Here is a 13,592-nt window from a genome sequence, read left to right as displayed (position 1 = left end):
CAAAAAAAGAAAAGAAAAAATAAATACCAGAAAAGCAAGTAATAGAATTAGTAGTAGTAGTTGTTGTAAAGTTAGTAAAGTTTGACAGCAGTAGTAATATTCGTAAAGGGAAAAACATTGATAAAGGAAGTAATAATTATGATAGTTATAGCAGTACGCAAAGGGAAGCATAGGCAACGGAAGTAGAAGTTGTAGAAATATTAAAAACAATAATATTAAGGTGGTGGTTGGCATAGTAGTACAGTTGGTAGAATGAGTAATAATAGCAAAGCTATTATACTAAAGAAAGTATAGTAATACTTCTCAATCGTAAAAACGATTGTAGTAAATATAGTAGTTGTTGTTATGGTGGTATTAGCTAGTAATAGTGGTGGTAGTTCTAGTAGTAGTAGTAATAGTAATGGTAAAACAAAGTAAGCAGTGTAATAGTTAATAGGGAGGGATGGAGCAGGAGGACAAGCGGAACCGTAACTGTATTAACAGTAATAAAAGTTACAGGTAGTTATTGTGAAAGAATATGTCAAACATACAGTATATAAGCAAAGGAATAGTACAGAAAAAAATGGTTGGTTGGCCGCAGTGAAAATACATATCCCATAATACCCGGATATTCTGACGTCATTTACAGGCGACGTGTGTTCTGTTTTGCCGTCCACACACGAGAACGTCAACGTGGTGTACGATTTTAAAACTTGTTCAGTAGTTTAATATAGATCAACTTAAAAAAGGTGTTTTTTGGTAACCCTAAAAATGACCACCGAACTGTAGCGCGGTGTCAGATTAACAGAGCAGAGTTAACGTGGTAAGAAAGAAAGAAAGAAAATATGTTTAACGAAGAGGGAGAGTGGAGTGATGAAGAAGAGGCTCAGACACTGAGTAAATCTGTCTTTAACAAAACGCAGAAGACAAACACAAGCAGTGATGTCAAGGTAAAAAGAAAACAACCCGGTGACCTAATGATTGTTCTCATTCACGTTAATATGGATGTTTGTATTATGATTGTTTGCTATATCACTGTCACTCCGTTTCTTACCTCATAGATGGAAGTTAGATACTAAATATAGGCCTGAAATAAATTAACTAAATCTTACCTTTATGATTTGTGATCACATGAAGAAAATAGATACAGTTTACTTCTAGTTTTTCACTGACACACAACTTGATTTAGTTAAAAAAAGACATATTTACAATCAGTGTCTATAACAAACATGTCAAAAATTGGAACAGAAGCATCTGAAACGACCAGCATCGTCTGCAGCACCTTCTTACTCTTACCCCAATGTATAACCCAGCATTTGTCAGTACTATGTTAATGATGCTTCAATGGATGCTTTTATTTTTTTGAAGCAGTCGAAGAGTGTTGGTAAAAAGAGCCTGATGCGGACACTGCAAACACTGGGATCAGTGCCAGACTGGAAGAGTGAGGATCGGCAGCAGGGCAGTGACAGTGAGGCAGAAGTTTCATCACCACCCAGTAAGAAAAAGAAGAAGAGAAGAAAAAAAAGAAAACATAAGAAGACATCAGACGAGCATCAAGAAAATGGAGACTCCGGTCAGCCCACGGAGAAAAAACCAGTGGCAAAAAAAAGCAAAACAGATGAAGATGGTGAGTATTGGACTAAATAAACTGTAATGTTTATTATTTACTGCTGCTGTCGTTGTGCAGTATCGTCATGTTTTCTGTTTTTAATTTTTTTTCTGCAGGTTCCCCAGAAGTTTAAACAACTGAGGAGACAAAAGGAAAAGGAAAAATTAAATCTATCAAAGCATTAAACACAAATGAACCAGAAAACAGTGAGAGACTGAATAGAAAACAATGGAAAAACAAAATGAAAAACAAAAGGAAATGCACAAATAAATACCGCACAAACAATCCTGAGGTGGACGTGAATAAACCTGATTCAGTAGTGATAGATGAGCCGGAAGAAGTGGGAGAGCCGTGTACAATCAACAACAACAACAACAACACGCAGAAGAAGATAAAGGAGACAAAATTAAATTCACAGAAAAGGAAAAAGCCTGACAAAGCAACTGATGCAGCCCGTGTACCAAAAATACACCGTCAAACAGAGGAGAAGAAGCTGTCGGAGGAGGAGAATAAAAGTATAGAAGGCCACAAACCCACACAGGTTGAGACTGATTGTCAAAATGTACCTGTGAAAAGACTAAAACCGGAGTTAAGTAAAGAGCAGACTCTGAAAAGGGAGAAACTGAGAAGAATGCTCCAGAACAAGGACCCGGAGAAGAAAAACAAACCGGAAGAAGAACAGAAGGACGAGCCAGTGGTACCAGAGGCAACAGAGGTGAAACTGGACCGATCTGCCTCCCTCAGGTCCCGCATGGAAGAACGTTTGGATGCTGCCCGATTCCGCTACATTAATGAAGTGTTGTACAGCACGACCAGCGGTGAGGCCAGGCGCATGTTCAGACAGGATCCAGATGCTTTCTGGATCTACCACAGAGGGTACACCTCACAGGTCCAGAGGTGGCCCAGCAATCCAGTGGACGCCATCATCACATACATACAACAAAGGTGAGACGTCTTCACTGTTGTCATATCGACCTCCTGGCTTTAAAAGCAAAGGAGTGTGATTTAAATAACATGTTTTTGAATTTTAAAATTCACTTTAAATCTGCAAATCAAAAGAAGGTTACATTTTCAGCTCCTGTAATCGTCACAATTTTATTGTACTCAGCAGATCTGTGTCTGACAGTTTGCAGTGTAGCTGTGAAAAGTAAAAATGAAACCTGCTATCAGAATAAGACCTCATTAGTTTGGGCTGTTTGGAAGAAGAAGAGATAGCGAGGCTAATTTTCATAATTAAACTTGGACGTTCTCCAAGCAGGTAAAGTACCTTCCTGTGTAATATTTAGTGTTGTACACATCTCATCCTGCAGGCCACCCTCTCTGGTGGTGGCAGACTTTGGTTGTGGCGACTGTAAAATAGCGCGAAGTGTGAAGAACAAGGTGCACAGCTTCGACCTGGCAGCCACCTGTGAGCTCGTTACAGTCTGTGACATGGCCGACGTGAGTGTGGGATCGGGGATTTTGCCCTTTCTGTCTAGTACACTTTTCTTCTCTTCTTCCTGAATGTACGGAACGTGTTCTGTACCCGCAGGTTCCACTTGATGACGACTCTGTTGACATCGCGGTCTTCTGCCTGTCCCTGATGGGCACCAACCTGGCAGAGTTTTTATCAGAAGCCAACAGAGTGCTAAAGATGAGGTGATCTTATGATGTGTTCATGAGTACAACAGCCTGTGGTCAGTTTGATATTAAACTGTTTGTTGAACATGTTTCGCAGGGGCATTCTTAAAATAGCAGAAGTGGCAAGTCGATTTGACAACGTGAGGAACTTCATGTCTGCACTGGCCAAACTGGGATTCAAACTGCTCTCCAAGGTGAGACAAGAAAACATAAGTCACAGAAGTGACAATGTTAAATATTTGCCAGAATCACATTTGCATTGGCATATAAACCTTTAAAAATTGAATAAGTAACTTTTTTGTCCAATAATTCAGAAACAAGTCCTAATGAAATTATGTCATTAAAGTGACTTAATGTTCTCTCAAACATCTCTTTGTTGCTTGTCCTTTAGTGCTGTCAGAAACCAACCAAGCCAGCAGGTGGCAATCTGAATTTTTCTCAAAGATTAGATTGAACTTTATTGATCTCACAAAAAATTACACATAACACATAAATACACATAAATACAAAGCTGTTGTCAGGTAAATGTTATAGGATATTTTTGAATTTTAAACATCATTCTCTCAGAGCTGCTGTTCACAAGGCATCTCTTGTAGAAAGCAGAATTAACTGGTGGATCCAGCTGTTTACTGGACTTCCTGTCAAGTTCTTTTGTAAATGGGTGTGAGGTCCAGGCTCCGGCTTTTGTCTGTTTGCTTGTTTAATTATCAGTAGTACCTACTTTAATTTGTACCATGTTTTTTCATTCATCTAGGATACAGAGAACACTCATTTCTACTCCTTTGAATTTGAGAAGACTGAGGACGCGTCAGGAAATGTTGGACTTCAACTGAAGCCTTGTGTGTACAAGAAAAGATGAGAACGCTGGAATAAACATTTATAAAACATCTTTACACAAATTGATGTTAAACTGATTTATATACTTGGTGCATTTCTTAAACAACCCAACCCTTTTATGACTGTGGGATTTTTCTGAAATACACCTGCTCACATATGTTCCTTGTGGCCACTTTCTTTTTTCATAATTGATTTTTGAGAGCTTGTATGTTCAGTATTGTCAGCCTTGTAAAGTCAACCTGTACATGTGATATGGGAAAATAAAATGTAAGTGCACTAATCTGGTTACTCTGTATTGGCAAATAACTGAATTCTAGGAAGAAGAAAAAGTTCTATAGTCGCCAGAAATTTGTGATGTCACTGTGGTAACAGGATTTTAAACATATCAGCATAGAAAAGTAAATGGCCACAAGAGGGTGCCACAAAACAGCAAAGAATGCAGTGTGTGCCGTACAGAGACTACCATACTTTTATTTATAGGTTTACTGTCGTTGCCACAGCAGGTGTCCTCGCAAATTAAGTCAACCAAAAGGTAACACAAGGGCAGACGAAGTCACAACCAAGTGTCCCGAGTCATCTCTATTTCTGGATCTGTGTTTAAAGTACAAAACCAAAATTAAATTGGTAAAATAATGCTTTTATTGACATACCACCTGACAAGACAATGTGCAAAAAGGAGGACGTGGAAGTAATATGATCAAAAAGTGCTAAACTAAAGCATTAAAAAATATTTCAAAACTAAATTCAAGAATTTCAGTTAAAAAATAAAAAAGACAACGACAGTTGTTTCACTGGAAATTTCACATTATCATAAAAAGTCGTATTTGCGCTCTATGTCCGCTGCATTATGGACACCTGAATGCCATTTACACAATCCGTGGTCATCTTCACACTGCACTACGCACATCAATGACAATGGAGTAGCCGACCAGCTGAGCATATTCCTTACTGTCACTTTCTCTCATCACTGCCGGTTTCCTCACTTCAGGAGAGCCGGGCTCCTGGCTCAGACTGGTCAAAGCTGAGAGGTACTCGTGATCCTGAAACACAGAAAAGGCCTTTATTTTGTATTTCTGAGCTGTAGAAAGTGAATAACTGCACATTCTCTTAGAACCTCTACTAAATGCTTGCTGGTCTTCCCCTGTGTTTCAAGTAGTGGCTCCCAGACTATACAATGCAGTGCCACTGGCTCTGTGCTCATTAAAGGAGCAGCAAAAAACTCTGTGTCCGTGTATATAGCTGTGTGCCATGTGTCCATTATTAATATGCATACCATATTTTGAGAACCGCTGGTCTAATCTAAGCTGTGTAGTTAACTGGCATGTTAGTAATGATCAATCTCACCTTGTTTTGTTTCCTGCAGTTTCTTGCGCTGAAATAGAAAACATAAAAACTATTAGAAATGACTAAATGTGATGCTGAAGAAAAAGTGAAAAAATAGCAGGATGTATAAATCTTTAACATCACCAGAGATTCAACTGGTAAAAATAATTTGTAGAGGCTAAGTATCACCAATAGATGGCACCACTGCCTAATCTGATACACAGTACAAGTAGCAGGTGCGAGTGCATTATGGTGTGACAAAAATGTTGATGACAGGAGCTGGACGCTTGTCATTGATTCCTGATGTCAGGAGCAGCAGAGCCCAGTGTACAGTATGACCCTGTTGACATCAACTCAGTGAGGAGCATTTAGCTTCTAAAAGTGTCTCCGCTCCTGGATGGGAGAGACAGGAGGGGTTCATTTGCATTGATCCCAAAATAGTTTCCCTCTTGGGGAGTCATGTTTTCTTGTGTCTGCTCGTTGTACGCTCTGAGCCTGACCTTCCAAAATTAGCCTGACAGGACCCTCCCACTGGGACACAGGGATAATGGGAGCGTGTCTCTGTCAACCAATGGCACCTTGACCAAACGTTCTGACCACAGAAGCGGTGGCTCCATTGAGGTTGCGTCTGCACAGCTTGGCCTTCATTCACTCCCAGACCTGATCTGATCCGTTCCTGACGTTAAACATTCTTGAGAAAAGTTCAGGTTTGGCATTAAATGTGAAAACGTGGAAACTTCTGCAGACAGAAACCATAAACAGCTCGAAGATCGTGACTAATATCCCACATCAGTTATAAAAGACTTGTGACTCACTGATTTTTTTCCAGCAGTAATAAGATTAAGAGATGGATTTGTGAGGTTTTTTTTTCTTTTTTACACTGATGAATTGAAACTCAGATTTCATTATCCTAATGTGGACATTTTGAACCTTTTACCTTTTACTTTGGCAACATGGATGATAACGGAGGAACTTGTAGAATTTGCCAGAAGTAGCACTGTTTAGAGCCAAGCAGGAAACGGAGAATAAAACCTGTCGTTCAAAGCTCAGCGGAGAAACATTACTACCTGTCTATCTATCTGCGGTGGTGGTGGCACCTGTCTGCCACGTTCCACTTCCTGTTTATGAGTTGCTTCGAAATACTGGGGTTTCAGAGACTCCATTTAACAATCCACACATCCTGTTATTGTCATGTCATACCTGTCCTCATGTGTCCCAGCCACATGGGTACAAAGCAGACAGGGTTTTAAACAGCTGGGTCGCGTAACGTTATCAGGTACCCTTTTCTTTACTATGAGAATTTCCTGGCGCTTGTGGACATTAAATACACAAGTAGCAGTCTGCCACGCACCCCTACAGCTGCAGTCAAACAAATGTTAACTTGGCTAAACTCAAGGGACATTCAACTCACCAGCACACCCAGAGAATGATGACCAGGATTATGGCGATGGCCGAGGCTGTAGAGACGCAGATCAGTGCCACCAGTCCTGCAGTGCAGATAAATACGCTTAATGAATTGCCTGGAAGAAAAACCTCACATACCTATTTTTGTGTCCCAGAACTCCTGACAGCAGGAGTCAATAATAAAAAACCTAGAAAAACACAGAGTAATACTTTCAGGAATTTAATCGGGCCAACAACGTGTTATTCAGTGGACAACGACCCATTTTGTGGCTGTAACGCAACTTAAAGAATGTCAGCTGCAACAACACTTTTATAAAGCTGGTTTCCATATTAAAATGTGGTTTTATGGTGACTCAACACTCAGCCTACATAATGATGAGGCATTTATTTTAATTATGTTTTTCACAATTATAGTGTCTTTTACTGAGGGGACAAGAATAAAGGACATATGTGAAGAAACAAAAAGACAGGCCCTGACCGAACTGCTCGTCCTGGCTCGTGACCTCCACCTGTATCCTGACAGTGGCCCCATGGTGATAGAAGGACGCACGGCAGGTGTACAAGCCTTGGTCCTCCTCTGTGAGCCCCGACTGGAACACCACTGCAGACCCTTCCGTGTAAACAAAGACGCCATCGCTCCTGAAACACAAGCAACTGGTGAAATTAATCTGTCCTTGAAGGAAAGGAAAGGTCTGACTGTTACTTTTTATTATTATTAAATATGCTCATTTGCTTTGTTGCCAACAAAGGAGCAGAGGGAGATTGATAGCACTCCACTGCCAAGAATTTGTCCAGCGCATAAATCCACGTAAAATTCCAAATTGCCATTTTAACACATGGTTTTTGCACAAAATAAACAGCCATTAAAATGCTGAGGATTTGGTGAGCAGTGTGTATGCCGTGGAGGTTTATAGAACGTTCTGGATAAAGGCAGAGTGGTTTAACCTTTGGTTGCTTTACGGCTGAGGCTTTTGTGGTGTTAGTCACAGTACGGCAGGTCCTCGGCTCATAACAGAGAAAGTCATCACGCAGTGCTACATGTGGAAGGTGGTTTTGTTTACATTCGATGGCGATGTACGACATCCAGCACAGCGGATTGCGCTACATTCACTTTCTTTAATTTGTGTTTTTTGGGGAGGGGGGACTTTTAGCCCTTCATTATTAAGTCAGACTCTTCTGATGTTTTAATGTCCTAGATTATGATGTTACCACTGTGTTAGTGTAGGTGAGTGACATAGGGACTTATGGACAGGACGTGAGTTCGTTCAAAAATATGGATTTGGCGTTCAAAATAATTTATTAGTTTTCCGCATACAATTTTACCACACAGTTCTGTTTAAAGTATAAACTTTACTGCATACTTTACTGTGGGAGATTATGGGATGTACTGATTTAAGATTTCCCAAAAACACATAATCTTTTAAGACCTAAGCAGGTGTAGGTTTTATTAGTCGAGTCCTTTATCGATGCAGATAAAACTTCCTTTATTTCTCTTGCCGTTTAACTATGTCTTCATTTTCAAAAGTGTCCACTAATAAGGAGCAAACAACACATTTTAGACCCGTGGATCTTAGGGTTCCAGCCTTTGGTGTAAGTGCTGTCCTGTGACAACAACAGTGATCTCTCACCTTGTGCAGCTGAGGTCATAGTGAGGCACGTTGCCATCTACTTCCAGCAGTATTCTCTGGCTGTGATGTTGACTCCGAAGGCTCAGTATGCGTGTATTGAGAGCGCAGCCATATCGGTCCCGGAGAACAGTGGTGTGGTTGACGACTCTCACAGCTGAGATGTCTGCACAAAAAAACACTCCAACCATCAATCTGCGGATGCCTTTATGGATCCGTGTGGTTTGAACGTACTTCTCTGATTTTCACAGTCTACTCACAGTACTTGGGGATATGCACAGTCCTCCTCTCCGTGACCCCGTGTGTAACTCGGCACACACAGGTCAGATCCTGGCCTTCATGACGAGCCAGAGGAAACTGATAAGCCAGCCTGGCCTTCAAGGAGTGGCCCTCAGTCTCTGTGTGCAGTGATTCTTCATCTTCAGTATTTTTGGGAAGCACCCAGGTGAGGATCTGCCCCACACCCCCTCCTCTGCTTTCACACACAGCCATCCAGTTGTGAGAGTCTTGTAGTCTCACCACAGAAACACTCAGCAGTGGAGCTTCTGAAGGTAAATTAAAAGTGTTAATGTTGAGGATGAGCATCTGTCAGGGGGGGGGGGGGGAAAGAAACATCTCTAGGAATAAGTGTGACGTACTCTGTGCTGGGATGTTTATAGTTTGACGCTCAGACATCTCTGAGATCGGATGCTCCACTGTACACGTCACATTCTGACCAGCGTACAGAGATGACGAGAGGTGCACGGTGCTGCGGACTGACACCGAACCATCAGCCTGGATCTGGGTCTCAGAAAGGTTACTGGTGAAGCCGAAGTCCCCGCTGCCAATGTACCAGTTTATAACTGGAGCCGGGGCAACGCTGACTGCAAAGCAGTCCACCTCTGTGAACTGCTCACGCTCCCTCCACTCAGTGCTGGAGTTAATGGTGATGTTTGTACGAGCTGCAAGGGAGTGAGAAGTTAAAGCACAGGAAGTGAGCGGCTCTCACATTAAAAATATATGGTGAAGTATATATGGCCAAAAATGTGGGCTATACTCTGGATGAAATTTTCCTCGCACTTGATTTGTTGAACGTACCGCAAAGCGGGAGTGTTACGCTTCTGTTCTCTGGCTCCTCAAACGCTGGGTGATTTATCACACACTCTGCAGTGAGCTCTCGAGGCGAACACGCAGGGAGCAGAAAAACTTCCCTGACAGAGTAGCTTCCATTATGAGAAGTGAAATTGGACCAAGAGACTACAGACACACCCGCCGGTAGGAGCCAGGACACGCTGGCTGCAGGAACGGCATCGAGCGCCGAGCATTCAATCACACTGTGTCCACCTTTAGTCTGCACGTCAACCCGTACGGTGGGAAGAACTGAGGAGACGGTTCCACGATGAAGTCTCGTGTAGTTTAGGAAAAGGAAACGTAAATTGTGCAACTTCACTCACCACTGTGAACTACTGAGGGCTGAACTGTGATGTTCAGCTGCAGAGCCACTTGAAGGTGATAGTAGGAGACAACACATTCATACAGACCAGCGTGCTGCTGACGGACAGGACCACCAACTGTAAGGTTACTGCCAATGAGCTCAACATCCACTGGCAGAGGCCCGTCGTCTCTAAAAAACAAAAGGAGGAAAAACAATGAATGTTTAAATCTGAGGTTTTACCACTGGAGTGGAAATTCTTGTTTTTCAGGTAGGATATCAGTCTGCGTCTGGTTCCTGTTGTCTGTCACCTGTGGTTTGATGCCACCATACCACTTCCTTCTTTCACTTTATACAGTAGGTGTGTAAACAAGGAGGAAAAAAAAGAAGAAAAAAAGAGTTGAATCAAGTCGTAAAAAAAAGAAGCAGCCACACACACACACACTCACACACACTCACACACATACCGGTCCCAGGATCTGATCTCATGTAGTGTTTTTGAAGCTCTGTGAGTCACAGATGAGGTCAATAACTGACTTTTCTTTTCCAATTACCATCATAGATCTGCTGGCGTTCCACCCTGAACAGTCCACATGTTAGTGAATTGTTGTTTCCTCTTTGTCTTTTTTATTTTTTTATTTTTTCAAATGAATCCTCTTCTTCAGAGACTGAATGTTGCACTTGATTAAGTTCTGGTCAAAGTCAGGGCTGCCAGGCACACTAGACTTTTTCAGGTCTGACTGAAGTTATTTTGACTTTGAATAAATAACAAAACATATTTTCTTAGTATTAAGAGTCCAGAACACTGGACTGTACAAAGGGGTTGGATGTGGTTCTCCATAGTTATTGGTGAATCATAGAGAGAGACTAAAAAAGAGCTCTAACTGGTCGGCCCCACTCTAACTAGATTTAGATTGAACACCAAGCATAAAACATGGTGTACAGGAAGCACATTACAAACACAATACATGGAGCTCAGTTCAAACACGGGCCAATCAGGGTGAGGATTGACTTTATAAGACTGAGACGTATTTATCAAGAAAAGAAAGAGAATGAGACAGTAGATTTGGACCGTGGACGTGGACCGACCACAGTACGTCACAACTGCGTCTCTTTGCCAGTGGTTGGTACAAGATAAAACACTTGAGGTTCACAAGCTACGGCTACGCAGGGCTGTTAGTCAGTGAGACAGAGGTAAGTATTTCGTCCAGTATTTATTTTTTGTCTTAGTTTTGCTGTCCAACATCTACATTCACAATCCACTAGGAAAATTCTCAAAGCTGACATGTCTTTGTTGGACCAAAAGTCCTTTTTTTTCTACTGGAAGTTCCCAGCGACCATGAACAGCTGTGCTGCTTAATAACCAGTCTATATTTCTTCTTTAAAACAATTGGCTGATCGGCTCTTACTTTTTGCAGGTGACGTTGTAACGTGGCACGTTCCCAGTGACCACCAGGCCAATGACCACGTCGCTCTGTTCCTCCTGCAGCTCTACGTTTTCAGGACCTCCAAATGTGTCGCTGTTCATTTTCTGTTCTGAGTCCAGCAGCTGAACTCCAGTCAACGCTGTGGATGAGAAAGAATGTTTGTGGTTAGTGAAGCGTTTCCCTCCTGAGCATCAGCGGGGTTTTGATTAAACACTGATATCACTTACAGAGAGACGGCAGTGTTACGAGCCGCGACTCCCCGTGTGAAAATTTGGGATGATCAAACACACAGGTGACGTTGTGGCCTCCATACGCCGTCACAGGAAGTAGGACCGAGCGTGTCTCCACGTCTGAGTCACTTCTGTTTTCACTCTGCAGCTCCTCGCCATCGTTCAATGCCAGGGAGATGTCGGTGTCAGGTCTCCCTCCAGATGAAACGCATGAGACCACCCAGAACTCACTTCCTTCTCTTTGTATCATTTCTGTTTTGACCGTCACATTTGGCTTCACTGTACAGCAGGAAGAAAGGCGAGAAAAGTTATTCTTTCACAGGAGCTAATGTTTTTTCCAGCTAATAAAAAGTCAGCTATCGAGTGAAGTCCTGGTGTGTTTTTGTGTTTGAATAGGAAGCTCAGGCCGGATGAGCTGAGCGTTAGTTAAACACAGAGCAGAGGAGGCGGCTGCTCAGGCTGTAAGTCAGAGTGCTGACTTACACTTATCACCTGTCTCATCTGTTGGCCGAGCTGCGGCTCGGAGCAGATGTCTCGCACAGCTGGCCTTCCAGCCGAAGCTGAGGAAGCCGCGGGATTTAGTAGCAGAGCTCAGCAGAGATCACAAACTGGTATCAAACACATGAAAGCAGGGCTGTCATGTGATCGCCGGTCAACTCTAATGAGCTAGAGAAGTCACATAATGGCTCATAAATGGCTTTAAACATTCCATCTGTTCACACCTGAAGTTCTGTACGATAGAACATGATTAGTGCTTCAGTGCAGTGTGATTAAAGCGAGGATAAATAAGCTGTTTGACAGTGGCTTATGGTCATTAGATCATAATCACACAGGCTGGCTACTGGCACGTAGCACTTACTAGCACGTAGCCTCTGCATGTTTCTCACTGCCTGAGGACTGAAGAGAAGACAGGCTGCACTTTAACTTTAAGGACCAACTTTTAGACATTTTGTTATTTTTGTCTTGTCAGCAAATTTCTTGCCAACTGAGTTTACTTGGGGCTATCTGGTATGATGTAATGTTGAGGTGTTTTAGCTTTAATTTTGGCTAGCTCAGTTTTTTTTTTTGTGGTTAACTTCTAGCTACATACAAGGTTTTATGAGGTTACTTTTTTTAAGAACCTGTTTCTTTTGTTGGACACACACACAACTGTTTTTGCAATATTTAGATTTCATTCAGCTGTGTTTTTATATTTCAGGTTAATTTTGATTAATTCTAGGATAACATCTATTTCGAAAGATTAACTTTGATATATTTCTGATCAAAATTTCATCTATCACTTGGATATGTTTGTTATTTTTTGGCTATCATTTACCAAGAAAAATACACCTGAACATGCATAAAAGCTAGTACATAAGAACATTTAAGAAAATAAAACTGCTTCATTGTTACTTAATAGCAGTATTTATGAACTATATACTCAAAAATAGCGTTTAGTAGTACTTCAAATTCACCTGATAGAAGTCAAACTCTGACTAAAAATCAACTTGCTGTCAAATCCAGCGCTGTCATTCATGTTTCCCTCCTAGCTTGGTCTCAGATGTCACTTGGTCCTGTTTAATTTTAGGTCTCAGTCTTTGTGTCTCTACCTAGGTCGTCTCCTTCCTCTAGAGACACTTGAGTTTCTCGCCTGTGCAGTCGCCTGTCTCTGCCATGCTGTGTTTCCTGTCTTTGTGATTACATGCCCTTTGTCTAATCAGCGCCACCTGTGCCATTTTACCTTTGTATTACAACTGTTGTATCTCTGATGCCTAATTCCTCTGTGTTCTGACACTTTGTGTCTGTCTGAGTACTCTGTGATGTACTCCATCTGCCAGTACAGCTTCCTGAAGTTTTCTCTCCTGCCTCTGAGTCCTACTGTGGTACCTGGCTGTCACTCTGGCTTCATCTCTTGTTCAGTCATGATCTGACTGTAATACATCTGTGTTTTATAACTTATTTCACTACAGTGTGCTTTTATCAAATGCAATTGTAAAAGAGCCCACACGCCTTAAACCTGAAAGTAAGACTGACATAGGATGACAGTTCAAAGATGGCTTTAATAACTCAGGCAATAACTCAAACAGAGCAACGCGGCAGATGATTGACGGCACAGAACCTCCAGGAAAAAGGCAGAGACTGAAGCAG

At 41.8% G+C, this 13,592-nt stretch overlaps 2 protein-coding genes across 5 annotated transcripts in view; one reads left to right on the top strand and one right to left on the bottom strand.

Moving 5' to 3' along the window:
* The first annotated feature begins 608 nt into the window (after positions 1–608).
* Positions 609–4,325, top strand: rrp8 (ribosomal RNA processing 8). The gene is given in 7 exon segments (XM_025054837.1): positions 609–929; positions 1,348–1,606; positions 1,705–2,533; positions 2,899–3,028; positions 3,120–3,226; positions 3,306–3,402; positions 3,963–4,325. Coding segments are annotated over 7 exon segments (1,632 nt in total). The 5' UTR covers positions 609–824; the 3' UTR covers positions 4,068–4,325.
* A 147-nt stretch (positions 4,326–4,472) lies between these two features.
* Positions 4,473–13,592, bottom strand: part of LOC103378048 (irregular chiasm C-roughest protein) — a 15,244-nt gene continuing 6,124 nt past the window's right edge. The window contains exons 4-15 of one of the 4 annotated variants that reach the window (XM_025054835.1): positions 11,463–11,744; positions 11,218–11,374; positions 9,831–10,000; positions 9,475–9,756; positions 9,036–9,338; positions 8,658–8,942; positions 8,401–8,563; positions 7,251–7,411; positions 6,780–6,855; positions 5,390–5,417; positions 4,995–5,085; positions 4,473–4,636 (exon numbers count right to left, since the gene is read on the bottom strand). In XM_025054835.1, coding sequence (XP_024910603.1) covers positions 4,599–4,636; positions 4,995–5,085; positions 5,390–5,417; positions 6,780–6,855; positions 7,251–7,411; positions 8,401–8,563; positions 8,658–8,942; positions 9,036–9,338; positions 9,475–9,756; positions 9,831–10,000; positions 11,218–11,374; positions 11,463–11,744 — 2,036 coding nt within the window. In that variant the 3' untranslated portion in view covers positions 4,473–4,598. The other 3 variants (XM_017031926.2, XR_003049481.1, XM_025054836.1) reach the window with 3 other exon arrangements.

The sequence above is a fragment of the Cynoglossus semilaevis genome, chromosome 4, assembly GCF_000523025.1.
Source record: "Cynoglossus semilaevis isolate Cse_v1.0 chromosome 4, Cse_v1.0, whole genome shotgun sequence".
In the NCBI taxonomy this organism is placed as follows: domain Eukaryota; kingdom Metazoa; phylum Chordata; class Actinopteri; order Pleuronectiformes; family Cynoglossidae; genus Cynoglossus; species Cynoglossus semilaevis.
This window is presented reverse-complemented; position numbering and strand designations above follow the sequence as displayed.